The 23,044-nt window shown below is 38.5% G+C and overlaps 1 protein-coding gene across 2 annotated transcripts in view; it reads right to left on the bottom strand.

Moving 5' to 3' along the window:
• DNAAF9 (dynein axonemal assembly factor 9) overlaps window positions 1-23,044 on the bottom strand; it is a 107,195-nt gene that overhangs the window by 78,690 nt on the left and 5,461 nt on the right. For both annotated transcript variants that reach the window (XM_006207334.3, XM_015241818.3), the window contains exons 2-6: window positions 12,924-13,003; window positions 10,220-10,339; window positions 7,425-7,549; window positions 6,614-6,710; window positions 5,619-5,725 (exon numbers count right to left, since the gene is read on the bottom strand). In XM_006207334.3, the coding sequence (XP_006207396.1) occupies window positions 5,619-5,725; window positions 6,614-6,710; window positions 7,425-7,549; window positions 10,220-10,339; window positions 12,924-13,003 (529 nt within the window). The remainder of the gene's footprint in view (window positions 1-5,618; window positions 5,726-6,613; window positions 6,711-7,424; window positions 7,550-10,219; window positions 10,340-12,923; window positions 13,004-23,044) is intronic.

Genomic DNA, 23,044 nt, shown 5'->3' with positions numbered 1-23,044 from the left:
TTTGTATCCTGCTTTAGTGAACTCACTGATGAGCTGTAGTAGTTTAGAATTTTCTATGTTCAGAATCATGTCATCTGCAAACACTGATAGTTTTACATCTTCCTTTTCCATTTGGATTCCTTCTATTTCTTTTTCTTGTCTAATTGCTGTGTCTAGGACTTCCAATATTATGATGAATAAAAGTGGTTAGAGTGGACATCCTTGTCTTGTTCCTGACCTTAAAGGAAATGCTTTCAGCTATTCACAGTTGAATATGATGCTAGCTGTGGGTTTGTCATATGAAGCCCTTATTATGTTGAGGTATGTTCCCCCTATGCCCACTTCCTAGAGAGTTTTTATCATAAATATGTTGAATTTTGTCAAAAGCTTTTTCTGCATTTGTTGAGATTATCATATGGTTTTTATTCTTCAACTTGTTAATGTGATGTATCATGCTGCCTTATTTGCAGATATTGAAAACTCCTTGCATCCTTGGGATAAATCTCACTTGACCATGGTGTATGATCCTTTTAATGCATTGTTGGGTATGGTTTGCTAATATTTTGTTGAGGATTTTTCCATCTAGGTTAATCAGTGATACAGGCCTGTTTTTTGTGTATGTGTGTGGTGATATTTTTGTTTGGTTTTGGTATGAGAGTGATGCTAGCCTCATAGAATGATTTCAGAAGTGTCCCATTCTCTGCAACTTTTGGAATACTTTGAAAAGGATAGGTGTTAACTCTTATTTAAATGTGTGGTAGAATTCATTTGTGAAGTCATTTTGTTCTGGACTTTTGTTTGTTGGGAGTTTTTAAATTACTGATTCAATTTCATTACTGGTAATTGATCCGCTCGTATCTTCTATTCCTTCCTGGTTCAGTCTTGGGAGACTGTATATTTCCAAGAATTTGTCCATTTGTTCTAGGTTGTGCATTTTATTGGCATATAATTGTTTGTAGTAGTCTCTTAGGATCCTTTGTATTTCAGTGGTGTTGGTTACAACTTCTCCTTTTTCATTTCTGATTTTATTGATTTGGGCCCTCTCCCTTTTTTTCTTGATGAGTCTGGTTAAAGGTTTATCAATTTTGTTTATCTTTTCAAAGAACGAGCTTTCAGTATCATCGATCTTTTCTACATTCTTGACTGTTCTGAGTTGTTGATCTCTTAATTTCAAATGCATTTTACCAATCTTGTATTTGTACTCTCCTCCCCTTATGATTACTGTTTTTGATATATTTTACATCTAATTATTTTGTGCATCCTTTACCTGCTTGTGTTATAAATGATTTTACTACTTTTGTCTTTCAGTCTTCCTAGTAGCCTTTTGTTTGGATGATTTCTTACCTTCATAATTTTCATGTTTCCAGTTGTGGCCTTTTCTTTTTGAGAAGTTCCTGTAACATTTCTTGTCAAGCTGGTTTGGTGGCACTGAATTATTTTAGCTTTTACTTGTCTGTAAAGCTTTCGATCTCTGCATCAAATCTGAATGAAAGCATTGCTGGGTAGGGTATTCTTGGTCATAGGCTTTTTCCTTTCATCACTTTAAATATATTGCAGCTGCAGAATTTCTGCTGAAACGGCAGCTGATAGCCTTAAGAGAGTCCCCTTGTATGTTATTTGTTGCCTTTGCTTTGTTACTTTTAATACTGTCTTTAATTTTTGCCATTTAAATTACAATGTGTCTTGGTGTGCTCCTCTTGGGGTTAATCCTCTATGGGACTCTCTGTGCCTCCTGGATTTGGATGACTTTTTCCTTTCCCAGGTTAGGGAAGTTTCCAGCTATTATGTCTTCAAATATTTTCTCAGGCCTTTTCTCTATTTTCCTTCTGGGACCACTATAATGCAAATATTAGTGCACTTGATGTTGTCCCAAAGGTCTCTTAAACTGTTCTCATTTATTTTCAATCTTTTTTTTCCATTAAACATCAGTGATTTCCACTACTCTGTCTTCACAGGCTGCAAGATTATAGTTTTCTTACGTCTGGTATCTGCCGCCTGGTGGGTGAGGCTGGTCCTAGAGGCTAGAGTGGGCTTCCTGAAAGGCAGGCTGGGACCCAGGGGATTCTGGGGCTGGTGCCTGCCCGCTGGTGAATGGAGTTGGGTCCTGTGCTCTCTGGTGGGCAGGACCATGACTAGAGGTGGCTGTGGGCTCAGGAGGTCTTTAGGCAGCCTGTCCACTGACAGATGGGGCTGTTTCCCTGCCCAGTTAGTTGCTTGGCCTGAGTGTCCCAGCACTGGCACCTATAGGCTGTTAGGTGGGCTCAGGTCTTGGTATTAATGAGCAAGAGAGAGGATTCCACAAAGGCACCCACCAGCACCAATGTCTACATGGTAGAATGAGCACCGAGGAAGGGCTGCTACCAGTGTCTGTGCCCTCAGAGTGAGGTACAGTTGCCTCCTGCCTCTTTGAGAGACTCTCAAAAACCAACAGGTAAGTCTGGCCAGGCTCCTATCAAATTACCATTCTTTCCCTGGGTCTGAGTGCATGTCAGATTTCTGCATGTGCCCTTGAAGAGTAAAGTCTCCATTTTCCCTAAACCTGCAGGACTCTAGAAATTAAACCCCACAAACTTTCAAAGCCAAATGCTCTGGGGGATGATCATCTTAATGTAGGACCCCCACCTCCCCCTCTACGAACAGAGGAGCCAGACATGGGGCTTAGAACTCTCACTCCTGTGGGAGAAACTCTGCAAGGTAATTATTCTCCTGTTTGTGGGTCACCCACCTGGGGGTGTGAGACTTGACTATATCTTGAGTCTGGCCCTCCTACCCATCTCGTTGTCATTCATTCTTTATGTCTCTAGTTGTAGAAGATCTCTTCTGATAGGTTCTGCTCTTTTTCATTGATAGCTGTTCTGCAAACATTTGTGATTTTGGTGTGTTCAGGAGAGCAGGTGAGCTCAGGGTCTTTCCACTCTACCATCTTGGCCAATCTCCCTGATTTCTATTTTTAAATGCAAATTTTAATTCTACTAATGAAGTTTGAGACTTATTACAATATTTCCTTATATGTCATCCATCTCCCTTTTAAATTCTGCTTACTTTATCTCACTTCTCTTTTTACAAACTCCATTCTTAGAAAGTATAAAAGATTTTTTTTCCCTCAATTTTTATTTTATTTCCTGGAGAAAAATCTTTTTTAAAAACATACTGATCTATGCTTGCATCTAATATGCTATGGTCTCTTTCTTGCCTTCTATTGAATTTTTTCGTTAAGTCTTATTCCACCTTTCAATACAAAAATCTTATGTTTTCCATAAAAAGGTGAATGAATGCTCACTCTACGGTTATTCTCTTTATTCAGAAGTTCGCTTTTAGAATCCTCCCCTTGGGGAGTTGGTTGATGTAAATGTACGTAACCAGGTCACACAGTTCTAGCAGCTGGAGAGTAAGGAGGAAGTCGGAGGCAGGGAAAGCCCTAGCAGAGGAACTTTCCTGTACTGCTTTCAGGAAGAAAGAGTTCTCTATATTCCTAACTCAGTTTGGCCTGGCCTAAATACCAAGTAAATCCAATGTGAGTCTGGCTTCCTTTCTCATGCTGGCACCTACCACAGCAAAGACAAAACATCCTCTAAGTAATAACTTTCTTCTGGTTATGGGCATGCAACAGAAGAGAAGTTTAAAAAATTATGTTATGTTTGCAGTTCTCTTCTTAAGCTTTCAGAGGAGGCAAGAACTCTTCTGTCTCAGGTAGTTATCAGGCCTTCAATATGTGAATCAGAGAAGAAGAGAGTATAATGGCAGAGCTGACCAGTAAGCCAAATTGCTCCATACCGTAAAGGACCAGAAAGGATGGGATAAGGAAGAGAACTGAGGTTGGGGGGAGAGAGATGGAGATAAAAGGTACCTGAGAGAATGAAAATTAGCAGCTACAGAGAAGAGCAGGATCTGAAGAAAGGGATCTTAAGAGAAGACTTATAGTAATAACTTGTACCATATGTTGTGTGATGTTTTCTCCTCACTGCCAACACCACCCCCTAAAAACACCACCCTGTAGTAAAAATCTACATTAACTTAATAAAGGTTTTTTTTTTTTGGAAGGGGGTTTTGTTTCTTTGGGATTTGACTTCATGGTATGATGCACCTTAAGGCAGGAGCCAGAGGCCTGCCCCATTTGGGCTGCAGCAATTGTGCGCCTCCTAGTACAGTGCTTTCCAGCGCTAATCTAGTGGCAGCCCAGGGGTTAGGAGCACAGGCTTTGCTTTCTTTTTTTTTTTTTTTGCGGGGGCGGGGGGGGGAGAGGGGATGATTTGATTGATTGATTGATTTACTAGATAATGGACCTAGGACCTTATGATGCTAAGCATGCACTCTACCAGGCTTTGAAGCCAGACTTTCTAGACAAAGTCCCAGCCCTGCTACTCACTGGCTACCAGCTCTGTGACTCTGGGAAATTCATTAACCTTTCTGTAAAACAGGAGCGGTAACAGTACCTACCTCAGAGGGTTACTGTATTAATTAAAGTAAATCCACGCAAAATGCTTACAACAGTGTCTGGCATGTAGGAGTCACTGTAAATGCCTAGTTTATACAATTAATTAAAGATAATTATTACCATTATCACTAAAAATTTTAAGCTTCCTCTCTACCTTGCATGGCCTGCCTCCATTTAAGCTCTTATTCTTCTAAATTACAGAGCATTATTGCTGATTATCAGGGGCAGCTCCCACAGTCTTGCTGAACTTCTGCTACTTGTAGTCAATGTGAGAAAACTGGTTTTGAAGCAGGAAAAGTGGAGGTGAACTTGTGGGCTTCTCTTCATCCATGTAGCCCAAACTCCTTTACATTACAGAGTGTGCCAGATAAGCCTCCATTCATTTCTTGGGACACTGCTAGTTCTCAGAAGGATGGGTAGGAATGAGCCCTGGGCCTTGCTTCCAAAGGTGCCACTTACTCTATCCCTAACAGTACGCCCCCATTTCTAGCATGTCAATGCTTCTTCTCTCTGGTTCCCTGGGCTGGAGGCAGGTCATCTCAGTGGGGGTCCTATGGAGGCACACAGATACCAGGTCATCCTCCCTAATGTGTACCCTGGATGATCCCCTCTCCCAGTCTCATTCATTAATTTACTTAACAAATATTATTGGTCATTTTCTAGATGCAAAGAATTCTGAAATAAAAGATACTGTTCTTACCACAAAAGCTAACCCTTTCACTCCTCTAGGACACAGTACTTATACAAAATTCTGCACTGTCTCTTTCACTGCTCTTGAATAATTAAATTACATGAATTTCTGAGACATAAACAACAACAAGAAGACTGTGTTTGTCTCTAAGAACTGCCAGTCCAGACACCAGGGGTGGATGCGTGAGTGGGTGTGTGTGATAAATGTGTGTGACATAGTACAATAAAAATTAAAAGAAGAGTCAGCCCACGGTGCTGCAGTGAACTCAGAATGAGGAAAGGAGAGGAAGGAGGACAGAAAGGAACTCCAAGAATAAAGGACACAGGAGCTCAGTTTGGGGACAAGCTTAAACAGCAACTATTTCCCATTTCAAGTCTGTTAAGTTGCTCCATGCCCTTTGGAGGTCGCTGCCAGCTTTTCAGAGTGTTATACAGATGAACACCCACCCTGTGGACCTTCATAAAAACAGCCCAACAGCAGATAAAAACCAGGGATACTGCTTTTCATACGTACCTCGTATTTCATGGTAAAAAATCCATCCCCTCCAATGCCCTCAAGTGCAAAGGCCTGTACAATTGGCCATTTCTCCACTACAAACATATCAAATATCTGCAGGTGACCTAGAGGAATCAAGTACAGCATGTATCAAATACCGTCCTGGACACAGCAGTCTAAACCTGATCTAATGTGGTCAGACAGCATCATTTCTCACGAGTTCACCACAGTCTCAACCAGCAAAATAAAACTGAAACAGATAAACTGGTTAGATAGTAACATCAGAAACACAAAAATGAAAGCCAAAGAAAACAAACCATAATAAACAAGTTACAAACATTCAGATTTCTCTATGGTATATTTTCAGATTCTGGTTTCTTAAGTAAATAATTAACTAAGTAAATGAATAAATAGTGGCCTATTATATCTGACTTGTATCACTTAGTGGATATAATTATTAACAGATCCAAACTTGGCTCCTCTTCCTTAAGAACATAGCTAACCAAGTCCCTCAAGGGAAAATTACCAAATCAAAGTTTTTCCTTTCTTAACAACAAAAGCTTCAAAGTACAAGGTTTGTTTCTTTTTTAAATAAGATATAAGCACTGCTAAACTTGTTAATTTTTTCCCTGCATTTTTATACATTATTTTTGAGCCTCACTGACAGAATATTTTTAACAGCTACCCAAACTACTATTTCTCATTAGCAAGAGGCCCCACATCTACACTCTCTGTATAGCTGGTGCAGAACAGACAGCAGCTGTGGCTAACCCCGCATCAGTTCTTCTGTCTGACCGCTGGTAGCCTGCGGTGTTGCTGCAGAATCTGTAGCTGTAGTTAGCAACACGGGCTTACATAGGAAAGTTGCCAAATTTCATTCTGCTTGATTCTCTTCTGACTTTAGCAAAAATAGATCAACGGGCTTCCCAGCTGAATGCCTCCACTGAAGGGAGAAGGAAGGACATTCGATTCACATACCATCCAAGCAAGGCTCTAAGATGTCAGATACGTACCTTGGGAGCTGTAAGGGATGCCAATTCTACTACAGTCTCGAACCATGTCCACAAAGCTGGCAATTTTAAATTCTTCTGCAGCTTCCTCATCTTCATACTAAAAAAGGAAATGGAAAGGAAAACAGGCTATCGTGAACAACATACGAAGTCCCATATTTTCTCTGCATTTTTATCAGTGGTCCCAAAATGTCCCAAGAGGGTGTTTTTAAAGCCAATGTTTTGTTTGCCGGTCAGAAACACTTGTCATTCCCTTCCTTATACCACACCCAGAAATAAGCTCAAAATGGATCAGAGACCTAAATGCAAGAGAGAAATTTGTCCTCAAAAATCCCCCAAATGCTTGTATGGAAAGAAAGGTTCTTGAGCCACACTGGATCATAATTTTTATGAAATCCTAAATCTTAAGTCCCAATTTGATTTCCAGCCAAACCCTTGAAAAGGGTCCAAAGGGAAATAGAAACAAATAGCAAGAAATCCAAACACGGAAATGTCACAGAGCTTATTAAGTTCTCCTGGGGCAGTTCCTAGGCCTGAGAGCAAGGATCCAGTCGTGATGAAGAAGCAGGGCAGAAAGGTAGGTTTACAAGCCTGCTCTTAGGTTCCAATTTGAAGAGTTCTTTTTGTCTCCCTTAGGCATGCAATTTATCTATAAGTTAGCCTCATAATGAAATATGAAAAGTTTCACTAAAACAAATAAGCTTTTTTGTGTAACCACATTTTGCAATTTAATTTTTTTAAGATCTGGCCTCCTGTTTCAGATCTACATTTTCCTCAAAGAGTGTCCCCAAGTGCCTAGTCTATCTCTTCTCACCTCATTTTCTGTCATGCAGTAGAAATGCAGGTTTCTCCAATGTGCTACATAGGGTAAGAGATAGCGATAGTTTACAGGATTACAGTACAGGTGGACACTGTCTGATTTGATCAATATAATCACATCTGCAAGAAAAACAAAATTAAAATACAAGATTGTCAGAGGCATTTCAGTTAGACATCTTCTGCCCACATAATCAGTAAAACCATCAAAACCACTTCAGAAACAACGTAACAAAACTCTAAACTGAAAATGCTTTAATCAGGCAACATGCTTCAAAGTGACTAGAATATCCAAGTGTGGACAGCAAGGATTTCCTTGTCCCCATGTAATGCTTCCACCACCGCAGCCTTCTGGTTATGGCAATGCAGGCACTGGGTAAGTCAAAAGAACAGCCTTCAGGGTGTTTTGCAAAGTTCAACAGAGTAAAATCTGTTGTACCAAACTCAGCTATGTAACACTGTGGAGATAAATAGCAAAGGAAACTCCACAGTCAAAAGCCACTGAGGCAGGAAAACAGCACCAAACATGGCCAGTGACTGATTCCCCTGCAGACATCAGTGTCTAGAGCTCTTGGCTTACGGCTTTTCTGGCTCAAGGCAACTGGGGGCCAGAGGGCATCACCTGTCAGTGCCTGTCAGGACATCCCTTTCCTCGCAACCTGGGAAGGGTTACTCTGTATACAAGGGAGAACTCTGTACACAGGAAAGACTGGGAGGAAGGAAGTAGAAGCAAGTGGGCAGGCTTCTATAAATAGATCAGCAGCTCACAGATTTAAGGAGGAACCATCAATCCATCAATGCTGGTGGGTCAAATAAATAAAGCAATCCCAAGGGTGCAAATAAAACCAGGCAAACTAACAAAAGAGCCATGGACTGAAGCAGGAATAGTAAAACAGTTTGAACACGGAGAAAGAAAGCAGTCACACTTTCAGATGGAAAGCAGAGGCTCCACTTTACGGCTCCTCAGAAACTAGAGCCATCAGGTCTCTTTCTAACAAGATAACAGTAGGGAATGGGCTGGAGAGGTGCCCAGAGGTGAGAGAGGAGCAAGGAGGGGCAGGGATCACTGAGACAGGAGGCAATGAAAACACAGTACACAGTGCAACAGACCATAATCTACAAAAACATAAGCCCGGTGAATATGGATCTCAGCTGACTGCACAGCTGGGTGGCCTCATGAAATAAAGCTCCATGATGGTGGCCTTTTTAAGCCACTCTGAGCTCCACACCTGGAGCTCCACAGACTCAACGTGTTCTAGGGAACACAGGATGGAGCAGCCTCTTCATGCTGACTGAGAGATAGGAAAGGGCCCCCTCTCATCCTACTGGGAGCCCTGCCCTCAATCACTTGCAGACCATCTGCTCAACAGTGAGAATGTGAAGTCCCTAAGGGCTTCCTGTGTAGCATGTACTCTACACTAATGTGTAATATCCTGCAAAGAATTAGGATCCAGTAAAAGAAATGATGCAACAGCTACAAAACCTAATTAAGCATTCTCAGGATCACATAGGACTGATGTTATTACTGTCAGGTAAAAGAAGAAAGCACAAGAGAATTGGATGAACATGAAAATTGTTTTAAAAGTTTCTTTTAAAAATAAATCCTTCATGTTAGTTTCTTTTCCTCTCATATAATTAGAGATCGAAACGCAGAAGCATAGATCTGGTAATCTCAGTTTTCAACCTCAGCACTACTGACAGTTTAGACCAGATCACTCTTTGTTGTGGGGAGCTGTCCTGTGTATTCACTGTAGGATGTTTAGTAGCATACCTGGCTTTTACTGACTCTACCCAGTTGTGACAATAAAAAATGTCTTCAGATATTGGCAAATGTCTGTGGGGGATAAAACTCCACAGAATGATTATTTCAGCATCAGCTGTTTCCTTTCATGCGTGCCCCAGCTGCTTCACAAGAGCTGTCTCTTGTCCATTTTGATTTGTCTATTCCTGTGTCTTCTGACCCATCTGGCAGGCAAGTTATGATGCTAAGTATGTGATACCAGAGATAGCTCCTGGGCATCACCCCACAGCAGCATCAACACACAGTGAGTGTCTCAGAGCAAAGGAAAGGGGAATGTAAGCAGAAAGCCTGCATTGTAGTCACAGGCATCGTCATGAATTACAGTCACACAGAAAACAATTCCCAAAGATGGAGCAGGACAAAGAGCCTTTGTTCCTAAGCTGAAGATCCACATGAAGTCTTCCTTACAAGAGTAGCCTGCAGGCGCATCCTAGACTCACAGCTTTAAGTGCTTTCATAGGACAATGGCACATAATATGAACCTCAGCACACAGACGCAGCAGGCAATTGAGAGGAAAACTAGTACCCTGACAAGAAGATATAAAGCCAAACACTGATGTTTACTTTTTTCCCTCTAAATCTGATTTATCCAAGTGGGGAGAGTATAGTTCATAGTGGTAGGGCACATGCTTAGTGTGCACAAGGTCCTGGGTCCAATCCCCAGTCCCTTCTCTATAAATAAATAAATAAATAAATAAATCTAAGTACTCCCCTCCCCACAAAAAAACAAACAAAAACCTAAAGCTGATTTATTCATTAAACTTACTCTGAAAACTATTTGTCACTAGTCTCTTATCCCGTAGGTGACCAACAGAGCTTAATACAAGAGCAAAGAAGAAACGTTTTTCATGAATACAAAAGCAAACATTTACCGGGGCTTCAGGCTATTTTAAATTTGATCATATTTTTCCATAAAAAGACCATGAAATAAGAATCCAAAGGAATAAATCACCTACTCCGCTGTGACATGGAGCTTACCAGTATATACTTACCATCTAGAACTTCTTCAGAAAACCCTGTTTTCTCAAAATCACTGGTATTCTGATTGTACAAACCAAACAGAAGGTAATTTGCCAGCTCTCTGCAGCCTTCATTGTACCTGCTATCGATTCCTGCAAGGCAAAGAAGGCTCTGATCAGCTGTACTGTACCACGGGGCGCAAACGAGCCCCAAGAGCTTGCCCCTGCTCAGCAACATTCTGATGCTTAAAGGCAGCAGCTCAGACCACTCTGGTGCCACAAACCAAACTAGGCAACTCTGTGAAAGAAGCAGGCCTCAGCATCAAGCATCCTTACTTGAATTCAAGATCTATATAGTGGAGACAGTCAACAAGGACAGATTATTGAAGCTGTTAATTTAATCAAAAGCGGTTCTTGAGGACAGAAGGAACCAGAAAATACAGTCCTGCCACGGCTGGTTAAAGATTTGGTAATATTTCCCACTGGAATAGGAACAGGCATCAGAAAAGCACTTACTTCTCAGAGATCTTTCTCTGAGACCTTTATGAGATCAAATAAAGGAGGTAAAGTGGTTTGAAAAGAACTCAAATAAGTGAAAAGAGGAAAAGTGAATAAAACCACAGACATCCACCATTTCACAAATATTTATCAGGCCCAAGGCTAGCACTGCGCTGGGTGCTGGAGCTTGTAGTAAACAGGCCTACAAATGGTCCTCATGAAGCTTACAGTCTAGTGGGGCTGGGTCAGAGACAAAAAGGAAACTAAACAATACTGCCTTCACGACTGCCTTTCTATGCCCCAGGCACATATATTACCTGGTTCCTGGGTAAGTGAAGGCCCAGAGCTTTGGCTCTGGGCAAGAGGGACATGTCTTAAGGGCAGGAGGCAGCTGTCTGTGTGAGGCTAAGAGGAAGGGGTTGGGGTAGAAGGAGCTCCAGGAATGGAAATATGGCTGAAGCCTGGGAAACAGGACTGCCAATGGTTATTCAGACCAGTGAAGAGTGAAAAGTAATGGTCACTCAGATCAGAGGGGCCTAGGGACTATCTGTGGTAGGGGACTTCAAATATGGGATGACTACTTTCTCAGTTAAGATCAAAGCAGCACAGCCTTCTAACCCATCCAACACTTCAGTGAATGGAGGGATGAAAAAGAATCAAAAGCAGGGATGACCTGGCCTACACAAGGCCTGGAGTTGAAAGGTCTATGGAGTTAAAAATAACCAGTGAACTGGGCTAGACTAGCCTCACCGTGTCCTCTTCTAAGGGTTCCAGACATATAAACTGTCACAAAAACTGCTAACATTAAAAAGACTTACCATGTAAAAGTAAAGGCAAAAGATACTATATGTAAGCACTGTGCTCTAGTTGACAAAGTTGTTTCTCACAGGGGTATTATGGGTTAACAAATATGATACTAATATACACATATACTGGAATCGAACAAGTAAGTGGATGGTGGATGGTAGGTGACAAGTTTCTCACTGGTGGAATGGGAGTTTATAGATATGCAAGAAGAGGAGGCTAGAATAATCCATGTGGTAATGGGTTAGAGCTGGAAACACATACAAATTCATGGCTAGCTTAATATAGATACAAATGGTTATGTAACATTTATAGATGTGTGTATATTCACCAGTTAATGTTCACGCGTTATTTCCTTACTTTGTCAGCTGAGAGGGCCAAAAGCAATGACATCTCAATAGCAGAGAGTATACCCAGCACACAGATCTTGGTTTTTGATACCATTCTTCAATTAAAAAAAAAAACCAAAAAAAAAACCCCAAAACAGGGCTCCTTAGAAAAATGGCTGATTCTAGGACTGGAGTAGGAAATATACAAAAATAAGACTGAGGTACCTTACAGTGTCAGAAAATACAGAAGTCCTAAACAAACTAAAGCTTTTATGAGGATACGTCAAAGGGAGGGGCATAGGAGCCAGATGAAAGCTCTCCAAATGGTCAAAGCTGGAACAATTTGAAATGGTAGTGAATTTTAACCCAAAATATAAAATAAATATATATGAGTCCTTAGTGATCCAAAATAAATGAACAAGAAACTGGTTCACTTCTGGGAAGAAAATCAGACTTAAACAACTTTTATGACTCAATACTACGAATGTAAGTGAAAATGAGATAGAGAAGGAGATCAATCTGATATTAAGAAAAACCTCCAAGATATACCGTCAAGTAAAACTTTTAAGTTAACAACAGTATACATAAAATGTTCCCTTTTGTGTTTTAAAAAAATACAGTTGGCAATGTTATATCTAGGGAGTGAGACTGGGTGTCTGGGATGGTTAGAAAGCTTCATTCATTATTATTTGTGGACTGTCTTAATTTTTAAATTATATCATATGTTTTCATAACAAAAAAAAAGTTAAAGAATAAAGAAATGCCCAATTCCGCCACCCTATGGCCCTGGGCAAGTCTGTTTTATCTCCCAGAGTCTCAGTTTCCTCCTCCGTAAAAAAAAGACAACACTGCTCCCTTGTAAGGTCACTGTGAGGAGAAGTGAGATAACATGTCCCAAATGCCTGCTCTGTGGTAGGGGTTTCCTATCTCACTGAGATCTCACTGAGATCTCACTGAGGTCATCTGACCTCATTAAACAGCAACAGATTTCAGGGGAATAAGAACTAGGAGAAGGAGACTAACTTGGAGCTTATCTCACAGTGATACTATTATTATCTTCCCATGAACAGAAGCCAAGTTCCCCCATCCTTGTTAAAAGCACTGACCTAGGATGCATAGGATCCCATCAGGCTGAGACTTGCTGCTCTGGGTCAGGATGCTTTGAACCTGGCGGAGTCGACTGCAGCTGCAATAAAAACAGAAATCAGCTTCCTGAGTACCAGCACATGAAGGCATGAGGAAGAGAATGACTGCTAGGGATGGAAACTGGTCCTTGCCTGGTTTTGGTATCAGAATCATAAAAAGAAATTGAAAAGCATTCTTTTTTCTCTTCTATTTTTGGAAGAGATTATGCAAAACTGATCTGAAGACAAAGTCTGAACTCCTGATTACAAACTCGACGGTCAGTGGCTCTCTGCCTCAACAAAGGATGGAGCCAAAGGCCCTCTCACAATCAATGCTGACAGGACTGGGGCTCAGCAGCTCACCAGAAGGACCTCCAATGACTTCTCATTTTTGAAGATTATGTAAGAAGAGTTCCCATACTGATTTACCCTAACTGTGGTCCTCACTGGTCTGTCAAAAACAAAACAAAGACCAAACAGATAAAAACCAAAAACTGGTCTAAAGACCTAAACGGAGCTATGACTCATCATCACAACTGGCCCCACAGAGAGTGTCAACAGATGGTACTTGCTCCCATTTCTATGCAGATCTCGAATTCCCTTGGTCTTGGGATATGCCCTTCCTCTCAAATAAAGCAAAAGGAGAGGCACTCCTAGACACTAATATCACTTCTAAGGACCCCATGCTCTCCATATCAATCTCTTTTCCTTCTGAGCAGTCCCAGAGAGAAGTGCTCACTTTCCTGCTTGAGACTGATCCTTCCACTGGGTCTGTCCCCATCACCTCCAGGTCCAGGATCTGTCTCTACTATTCATTCCCTAACACTCCTATAGTTAATCTTTTCCCCCTACAATCAATATATTCCCAGCCCTAAGATCCTTCACAAACCAACTACAGTAACTGTTCCATTCATAATAATCAGACTTCATCCTCACCCTCCCTGTTCTGATAAAGTGCCCTCACCCAAGCAACAGTATTTCCAGCCAAACAACATCATCTCCCTTCCTTGGGTTCCTTCCCTGCCCCAAATCCTTACTGATGTTCCAACACCCCAAGTCCAAGACTTAATAGTCAATTACCACTGTCTCCCCTGAAGATGTTCACAATCTTCCACCCAATACCAAAATCAGACAAAGACAGTTCCAAAAAACCCCCCAAAACGTAGAGATCAATATTAATCATGAATACAGATGTAACAACCCTCAATAAAATATTAGCAAATAGAATTCAACAACATATAAAAAGAATTATACACCACGACCAAGAGGCATGCAAGGCTGGTTCATTGTTGGTAAACCAATCAATATAATCCATCATTTTATAGGCTAAAGAAAAAAAATTACATAACCACATAATTGATGCAGAAAAATCATCTGACAAAATCCAATACCTATTCTCAATAAAAACACTCAGAAAACTAGAAATCAATTGAGTTTCCTCAACTTGGTAAAGAACATCTACAAAAAAATATCTGAAGCAAAGTCTGGGATATACTTAATGGTGAAAGACTAAATGAGAAACAAGAAAAAGATGTTTGCTCTCATCACTCCTATTCAACGTAATAGTAGACATTCTAGCCAATGCAATAAGGTAAAAAAGAAAACAAAAGGCATAAAGATAGAAAAGGAAAATAAAACTATCCCTATTTGCAGATGACATAATGACCTATGTAGGGGCTCTCACAGAATCTACAAAAAAAAAAATCCTATAATTAATAAGTGAATTCCATGAAACTGCAAAAGCAACATATAAAAGCCAATTGTATAAAAGCAATTAACACACAGAAACCCAATTAAAAATATATCATTTAAATATAAATCTAATAAAACATGCATAGGACTTACATGCTAAAAACTACAAAACACTGATAAAGGAAATCAAATAAGATCTAAGTAAATGGAGAGACATATCATATTCATAGACTGGAAGACAACATAGTATAGATGTCAATTCTCCGCAAATTGACGTATAAGTTTAACACAATTCCTACCAAAATCCCAGCAAGATTTTTTGTATATATAGACGAGATTACTCTAAAATTTATATGGAACGGCAAAGGAACTAGAATAGCTAAAAAAGTTTTCAAAGAATAAAGTGGGAGGAATCATTCCATCTGACGTCAAGACTTACTATATAGCTAAAGTAATCAAGCCTGAATGATACTGGCTGAGCGACAGACACGTAGATCAATGGAATGGAATAGAATAGCTAGAAACAGGCTCACACAAATACAACCAATTAATTTGACAAAGGTTGGAAAGCAATAGTCTTTTCCATGGAGGAATAATGTCTTTTCAATAAATGGTGTTGGAGCAAATGGATTCCACAGACAAAAACATGAACCTCAACCTAAACCTTACACAAAAATTAACTCAAAATAGATAACAGATTTAAAAATTTAAATGTAAAACTATAAAATCTTTAGAAGAAAATAGAAAATACTCAGGACTTAGGGTCTGATGAAGTTCTTAAACTTGATACCAAGAGTATGATCCATTGAAAATTTGATAAAAATTTGATTAACATCAACATTTTAAACTTTTGCTTTGTGAAAGACCTTGTTGAGAGAATGAAAAGATAAGCTATAGATTGGGAGAATATATTTGCAAATCACTTATCTGACAAAGTAAAATACATTAAAAACTCTCAAAACTAAACAGTAAAAAAAAGAAAAATCCAATTAGTAAGTAGGCAAAAGGCATGAAGAAACATTTTTTTCAAAGTAGATATAGAGATGGCAGATAAGCACGTGAAAACTAGTTTAACATCATTATCCATTAGGGAAACATAAATTAAAACCACAATGAGATATTACTATACATCTATTAGAAAAACTAAAATAACAGTGATGATACCAAAATGCTGGTGAGGATTCAGAAAAACTGAATCATTCATATATTTCTGAAATAAATTAAACAAGATACCAATAATGGAAATACATTCACAATCATGCCCTGGAAGACTTAATACTGGTAAGCTGTTAGTATTACACAAAGCAATCTACAGATTCAATGCAATTTCTATCCAATAATTTTTTTTTTAGAAATAGAAAAATCCATTCTAAAATTCTTATGAAATCTCAAGGGACCCAAAATAAATAAAATATTGAAAAAGAAGGATCAAGCTGGAGGACATACTTCCTGATTTCAAAAGGTATTACAAAGCTATAGTCATCATAACAGTTTGGTATTGGCATAAAGATACACATACAGACAAATGCAATAGAATAAACTCTTTTTGTGACTGGCTTATTTCACTTACTATAATGTTCTTCTGGTCAAATGATTTTTGACAAGGGTACCAAGATTATTTACTGAGAAAGGAGAGTTTTTTTCAACAAATGGTTTTGGGAAAACTGTATAGCCACATGTAAAAAAAAAAAAATTGGACTCTTACTTTACACCATACACAAAATTTAACTCAAAACAGAATAATGACTCACATAAACCTAAAATGTAAACCTAAAACTATAAAAATTTTTAGAAGGAAACAATAGGGAAAATCTTCATGACATTGGATTTGGTATGACACCAAAAGCACAGACAACAAATGAAAAAATACATAAGTTAGATGTCATCAAAATTAAAAATTTATGTTCATAAAAGTATAAAACAGAGTGAAAAGACAACCCACAGAATGGAAGGAAACATCTGCAAGTTACATATCTGATAAGAGGCTAATATCCAGGATATATAAAGAACTCCTACAACTCAACAACAACAAAAAACTCAGAATGGACAAAGGACTTGAAAGGACTTTGAATCTCCAAAGGAGATACACAAAAGGCCAATAAGCACACAAAAAGATGCTCAATATCACTAATCATCAAGGAAATGCAAATCCAAACCATAAAGAGATATAACTGCCATACAAATTTAAATAGTTAATATCAAAAAAGCAGAAAATATAAAATGTTAGCAAGGATGAAGAGAAACTGGAACCTTTACACACCATTAGTGGGAATGTACAATAGTGCAGTTGCTGTGGAAAACAGCATGGTGGGTCCTTAAAAAATTAAATATTAAATTACCATATGATTCAGTAATTCCACTTTCTGGATATGCAGTCCTAAGAAATGAAAACAAGGATTCAAAGAGGTACTTGTACACCCATGTTTACAGCAGCATTACTTGAAATAGTTAAAAGGTAGAAGCAACCCAAGTGTCTACGGACACAGACAGGCTTGATACATACATACAATACAATATCGTTCTATCTTAAAAAGGATAGAAATTCTGACACACGCTAAAAAAAAACAGATGAAGCTTAAAGACAATACAGTAAGTGAAACAGGTCAGTCACAAAAGGACAAATATTGTATGATTCCATTTTTATGAGGTACCTACAATAGACAAATTTACAAAGACAGAACACAGACTGGTGGTTACCGGGGGCCGGGGGGGAAGGAGTGGAGAGTTACAGTCTAATAGGTACCAGAATTTCAGTTTTACAAGATGAAGAGTTCTGTGGATGAGTAGTGGTGATCATAGCACAACAATGTAAATATGCTTAAGGCCACTAAACTGTACACTTAAAAATGGTTAAGATGGTAAATTTTACGTGTACTTTATCACAATTAAAAAAAAATTTAGGGGGAGGGTATATAGTTCAGCAGAAGAGCGTGTGCTTAGCATGTACAAGGTCCTGGGTTTAATCCCCAGTACCTCCTTTAAAACTAAATAAAATAAAATAAAATTATTACCCCAAAAAAGTAAATAATTTTTTAAAAAATTCAGTTAAAAGAAGCCAATGCCATGTAAAACTAAAAGAACGAGAGGGAGAACTTTTCTTATGTAAAAGAAGTTGAAGAATAAGAAAACAGTGCAAAGCACGAACCTTAATTTTATTTAAACAAACCAAAAAAAAAAAAAACCTGGGAAACATCTATGAGACAGCTGAGAAAATTTGAATATGCCCTGGATAATAGATGGTAATATGGAATTACTGTTAATTTTCTTAGGTGAGATAATGTTATGGTGGTTACATACTAGAATGTCCTTTTTCTTAGCAGACGCATGAGGAAGTACTTAGGGGTGAAGTGTCATGATGTCTGCAACTTGAAAAAGATTTAACAGGAAAGAATAAAAAGAAAAAAAAATAAAGACAATGCACATACGGCAAAAAGTTAAAAATTGCTGAATCTAAGTGGTGAGTGTAACGTATTCATTGTACTAGTCTTTTCTGCATTGTTTGGACATTTTCATAATAAAAATCTGAGGGACATGTGGAGTAACTTAGGGTTTTAGAAGTGGCAGAATAGAAACTGGAAGATGATCAAGATTAAAGTAAGAAAAAACTTCTTTCCCTGGGAAATGGTTACCTGTCCCTCCCGACTTCCTCATGTTTAATGTAAGATTCATCTTGCAATCATTCTCTACGCTAGAAATAATTCATCAAGCTGGCCCTTTGGTCCATTTTCCAACCCATGTGGACAGAAGGCTGGCTGACTGCCAAGGTTACCAAGGGCTCTCTGGTTTTCAAACTTACAGCCAGCCAGTGACAAAAGCATTAATAGGTCATGTGACCAGGAAACAAACAGCTCCCCAACTACTGCTATGGAAAGCTAAGATAATACTGAAGACAGAAGCAAAAAGACTTTCTTTTCTACAAGTATCTTGGCCAAATAAAGTGGAAACATATAAAATGGAGAAAAACCTTCCTCTTCCCAGAGTAAAACATTATCACCATATCTCTTTTCTTGTCAAATGGATAAAACTAAATTCAGTTCTCTTTTCCTTCAAACATTTTCTTGCTTACCGAATTTAATTTTTAACCAGAACATAGTCTATTATTTGCCAGTGAACCATTAAACTTGTCACTTACTAAAATATTTACCTATTTAAAAATACCTGGTAAGTATAAAGAAAACCACAATCACTCATATTCCCAGCACCCAAAATTAACCACTATTAACATTCTGGCATGTTTGCTTTTATCTACATTACTGTCTTTTTGAATTACATAAAATACTAATATATTACTTTTTGATTAAAAAATGGAATATTATACATACCCATAGGTCACTATTATGGGTATGTAGTATATCCATCCAGTCTTTTTCTCTTTTTTTTCAATAGAAACTTTCAAACATAAAACAAGCCCAGCAATAGCTCTGCCCCCTTGCTGCCAGGCCTACCTGAGCACTGCTGGCACATCCTGGGCAGATGGTCTGTGGTCATCCACAAATTTACAGAGTTCCTCCTTCAGAGTACCTACTGACTCAGCAAACTCAACAGCGCAGTTTATGTTCACTATGCTATTATACACTATACTATCTATGCTTCTCACTTTCCTTGGATTCAGGCTCAGAATCTAGACATGATAGATGACAAGAAGGAAACAAGACCCAGACAGAAGCAGTTTGCCCAAGATCACAAGGCTGAGTAAAGATTAACAGCACCAGAACCAGAATGACCAGATACCCTGACTCCAAACTTTTTCTTTCTGATATACCTCACTGATTTCCTGACAATAATGTCAGCCACAGATACAGTATTTTTGAATTCTAAACAATCAAATCTGTTTTCCCCAGCTTCCATTTTATACATAATAGTTAATGCACTGCTCACTGCTTATATATTACTGTATACATAGCCAAGTATATTTTCCTCCATAATTTATGCTAACTCTTTGATTTTCAAAATTAAACAATTAAACCATGAATATATTCTCCTTATACTTTATATGCTTTGTGTTTTGACTGTTTTACAAAGTGAATCCTCATAACAGTCTGGTTCACTTTATCTTATAAAACTGCTGTGAACAATTCGGTGTGAATTCTCAGTAATATTCAGTCTGGGTGAGTTTTTGGGGGGGAGAGTTGTTTTCACATAAAATTATATAAAGAGATATGTAACTGCTCTGCTACATGCTTTTTTCACTTAACACTGTACCTTAAGATCTTTCTAAGTTAGTATATAGAACACCACATCATTTTTAAAACTGCTGTACTATATTCTTTTGTTTTGATTTAACCAGACGCTATGATTCAACATTCAGGATTTGATCATTTTTGCTAATAGCAAATAATACTTTAGTGAGCAACCTTATATATCCATCTTTGCATAAGGACTAAGGTTCCCTCAAGGTAGCGACTAGCACTGTCAGGTTAAGAGGTATCTACATTTAAAATTTTGATAGATCTTGCCAAATTGTTTTCTTAAAACATTCACCTACAATATACCAGAGTACCTGTTTCTCCGTAACTTCTAAACTATGTGTTAACACTCTTCAACTTATGTTAATCTAAAGAATTTTCATTGTTATACAGTTATCCCTCGGTATCCATAGAGGACTGGTTCCAGGACCCCTCCTTGGATATTGAAATTCACAGATGCTCGGGTCCCACATGTAAAATGATGTGGTATTTGTACACAATCTATGTACATTCTCCAGTATACTTTAAATCATCTCTAGATTACTTATAATACCTAATACAATATAAAGGCTATGTAAACAGTTGTAAATAAAATGTAAATGCTATGTCAATAGTTGCTTATGTGTGGCAAATTCAAATTTTACTTTTTGGAACTTCCTCTAACTTAAAACATTTTTTAAAATTTGGTTGGTTAGATCCATGGATGTAGAATCTGTGGATATAAAGCCCTGACTGTATTACTGCTTTATTCAGGATTTTTGCATCTTAGTTGCATCTTAGTTCTCCTTTGTACTTTCCTAGTCAAATACCAGGATTATGCCAGCATCAGAGAACACGTGGGAAAGCTTTCTGAGGTATATACTTCACTCAGCATGCTTTTCATTTTTATCTCCCCTAGTAACATACACTGTGCCCTTTCTTGACCACAGTATCCAATTGTGACTTACCCAGGAGCAAGCCAGGCCAACTGAAGTCCTTTCCAGGGATTTCCTGTTTCAAAGGTAGCAGAGAAAAGGCCTCTAGGGTCAGGGTGCAGGAAGAATGTGGATTTGGGGTTGTATGGATAGAGATTCTTCTTACAGCAGAGTCTTGGTTCTAGTTTTGAGGCCCTCGTTCCTGCAGCTCTTCCTACAAGACTATTCCTTCCAACCAAGTAAGCCAATATATTCATTCCCTTTTTTACTTTAATCTTTTGAGTTGGGTTTCTGTCACTGGCAACAGAAAGCATTCTTCTTATTACAAAATCAATCCTAGGAAATGTTTAGGGTTGAATCATACCAGTGTCTACAACTTAACTCTGAAAGGCATTAAAATATAGGAGGGATTGATGGATGGATAGCAGGATAACTATATAATAAGGCAAAGAGAGCAAATATACTAAGCCCAGAATCTAGGTATGAATTTACATGAATGTCCACTGAATAATTCTTTCAACCTTTCTGTACTTATAAACAGTCTCTTAATAAAATATTGGAGGAAAAAACAGTAGAAGTAATACAAGCCATATCTACATTAATTCAGACTTTAGGTACTAACTGAAAGGAGCTACTGTAGGACTACTAAGGGTTTAAGAAACCTGTCCCTGCACTAAAGTGGTAATTATTTATCCCCTTTGTAAAACAGACATAAAAGAAAGGCAAGAAGGCAGGACGCATCTCAAGTCAATAAACATGTCCCACTGACGTCCTTCCTGGAGAAACAAATTGCAATGGAAAAGGCAAAGTCAGCATTAAAGCTGCCATGGCCAATACATGGTTAAACAGTGACCATAGAATGACTCAAACTGAAGGGACACACACACACACACACACGACTTAGAAATGTGTGTTGGCATGGTTTTGCCTATTCGATGACTTGAATATCCTCCCAGTATGTTCATGTAGCTCACCAGAGCTGTTAGTAGTCCTAAGCAATGTAACTTTCATTCCACACAGTTACCTCCCTGTGATAGAGACAATTGCTTAATCTATATACATTCTTGCCTTCTTTTTTTTAACTGATAGTACCCCAATTTTATTTGGAGCAGCAATAGGCCCAGCCCTTTCGCTTCTAGAGCTGACCAATGAGACATACGAGAGCCATCAAGTGGAAGCTTCTGGAGAAGTTCTCTGAAGGAACTGACTCAACTATCCCTTCTTGCCTGACAGATGTGATACATAGAGTTCCTCCAGCCATTCTGTGACCATGAAGCTATAGCAAAAATGGAATCCACTTGCTAAGGATAGCAAACTACAAACACAGAAGATGCCTGGTTCCCTGGTGACTTCATACCAAGACTAACCTGGCCTTCTCTAGAAAGACACCTTTGCAAAAGAGAATAAACCTCAAAGTTAAAAGTCACTATCGTTAAGCGCTTTTACCAGTTGCCATTGTTCCTAAATGATAGGTGACCTTATCTAAAACGGTTAAAACTTGTACTCAATTGCAATTCATGTCTACACATATTTCATGTATTGGGGTATATAAGACTCTCTACAAACTAAATCTGAGAACTTCGGAAAGCTACCCACCACAAATGGAAAATGTTATCTCGAAGTCTGTTCATTATTTTCCCGTGTAACAATATCTTATTTTCCATTTTCTTCCTTTTCTCCAGCTTTCTCTCAGCATTTCTACACACAATCTGCCCCTTGTAATGTCGGTTTAACAAGTCTTCATTCAGAAAGCAACCACAATTACTTTCCCTCACTCCTTTGACTATTAAATGCATGCCAAATCGAAGTGCAATATGGAATCCTGGACTGGATCTTGGAATAGAAAAGACAATGGAAAAGCTGGGGAAATCCAAATAAAGTCTGGAGTAATAAACTCCCAGTTAACAAAAATTTACTAAGTAAACAAGAGTTTACTAAGTAAACTAATGTACAGTACCAATATTAATTTCTTAGTTTTGAAAAATGCACCATGGTTGTATGCAACATGTTAACATTAGAGGAAGCTTGGTGAAGGATATATAGGGACACTCTGTATCATACTTGCAACTCATCTATAAATCTAAAATTATTTCAAAATAAGAAGTTGAAAATGAAAGCATGCCTAATGAGTTAACTTTTCCTCAGACTAGGGTTCAAAATCACAGATAACACACTTAAATACTCAAGTTGTAATCTCTACTTTTTCCTTTCTTTTTAATTTCAGGGCAAAAAAACAATATTTAAGCTGTGCAACTCTTGAAGGAATCTGCATCTCATTCACTCCCCCTCTCCAAAAGTTAGAACATCACAG

The sequence above is a fragment of the Vicugna pacos genome, chromosome 19, assembly GCF_048564905.1.
Source record: "Vicugna pacos chromosome 19, VicPac4, whole genome shotgun sequence".
NCBI lineage: Eukaryota > Metazoa > Chordata > Mammalia > Artiodactyla > Camelidae > Vicugna > Vicugna pacos.
The sequence above is the reverse complement of the archived record's forward strand: the minus strand, read 5'-3'. Positions and strand labels throughout refer to the sequence as shown.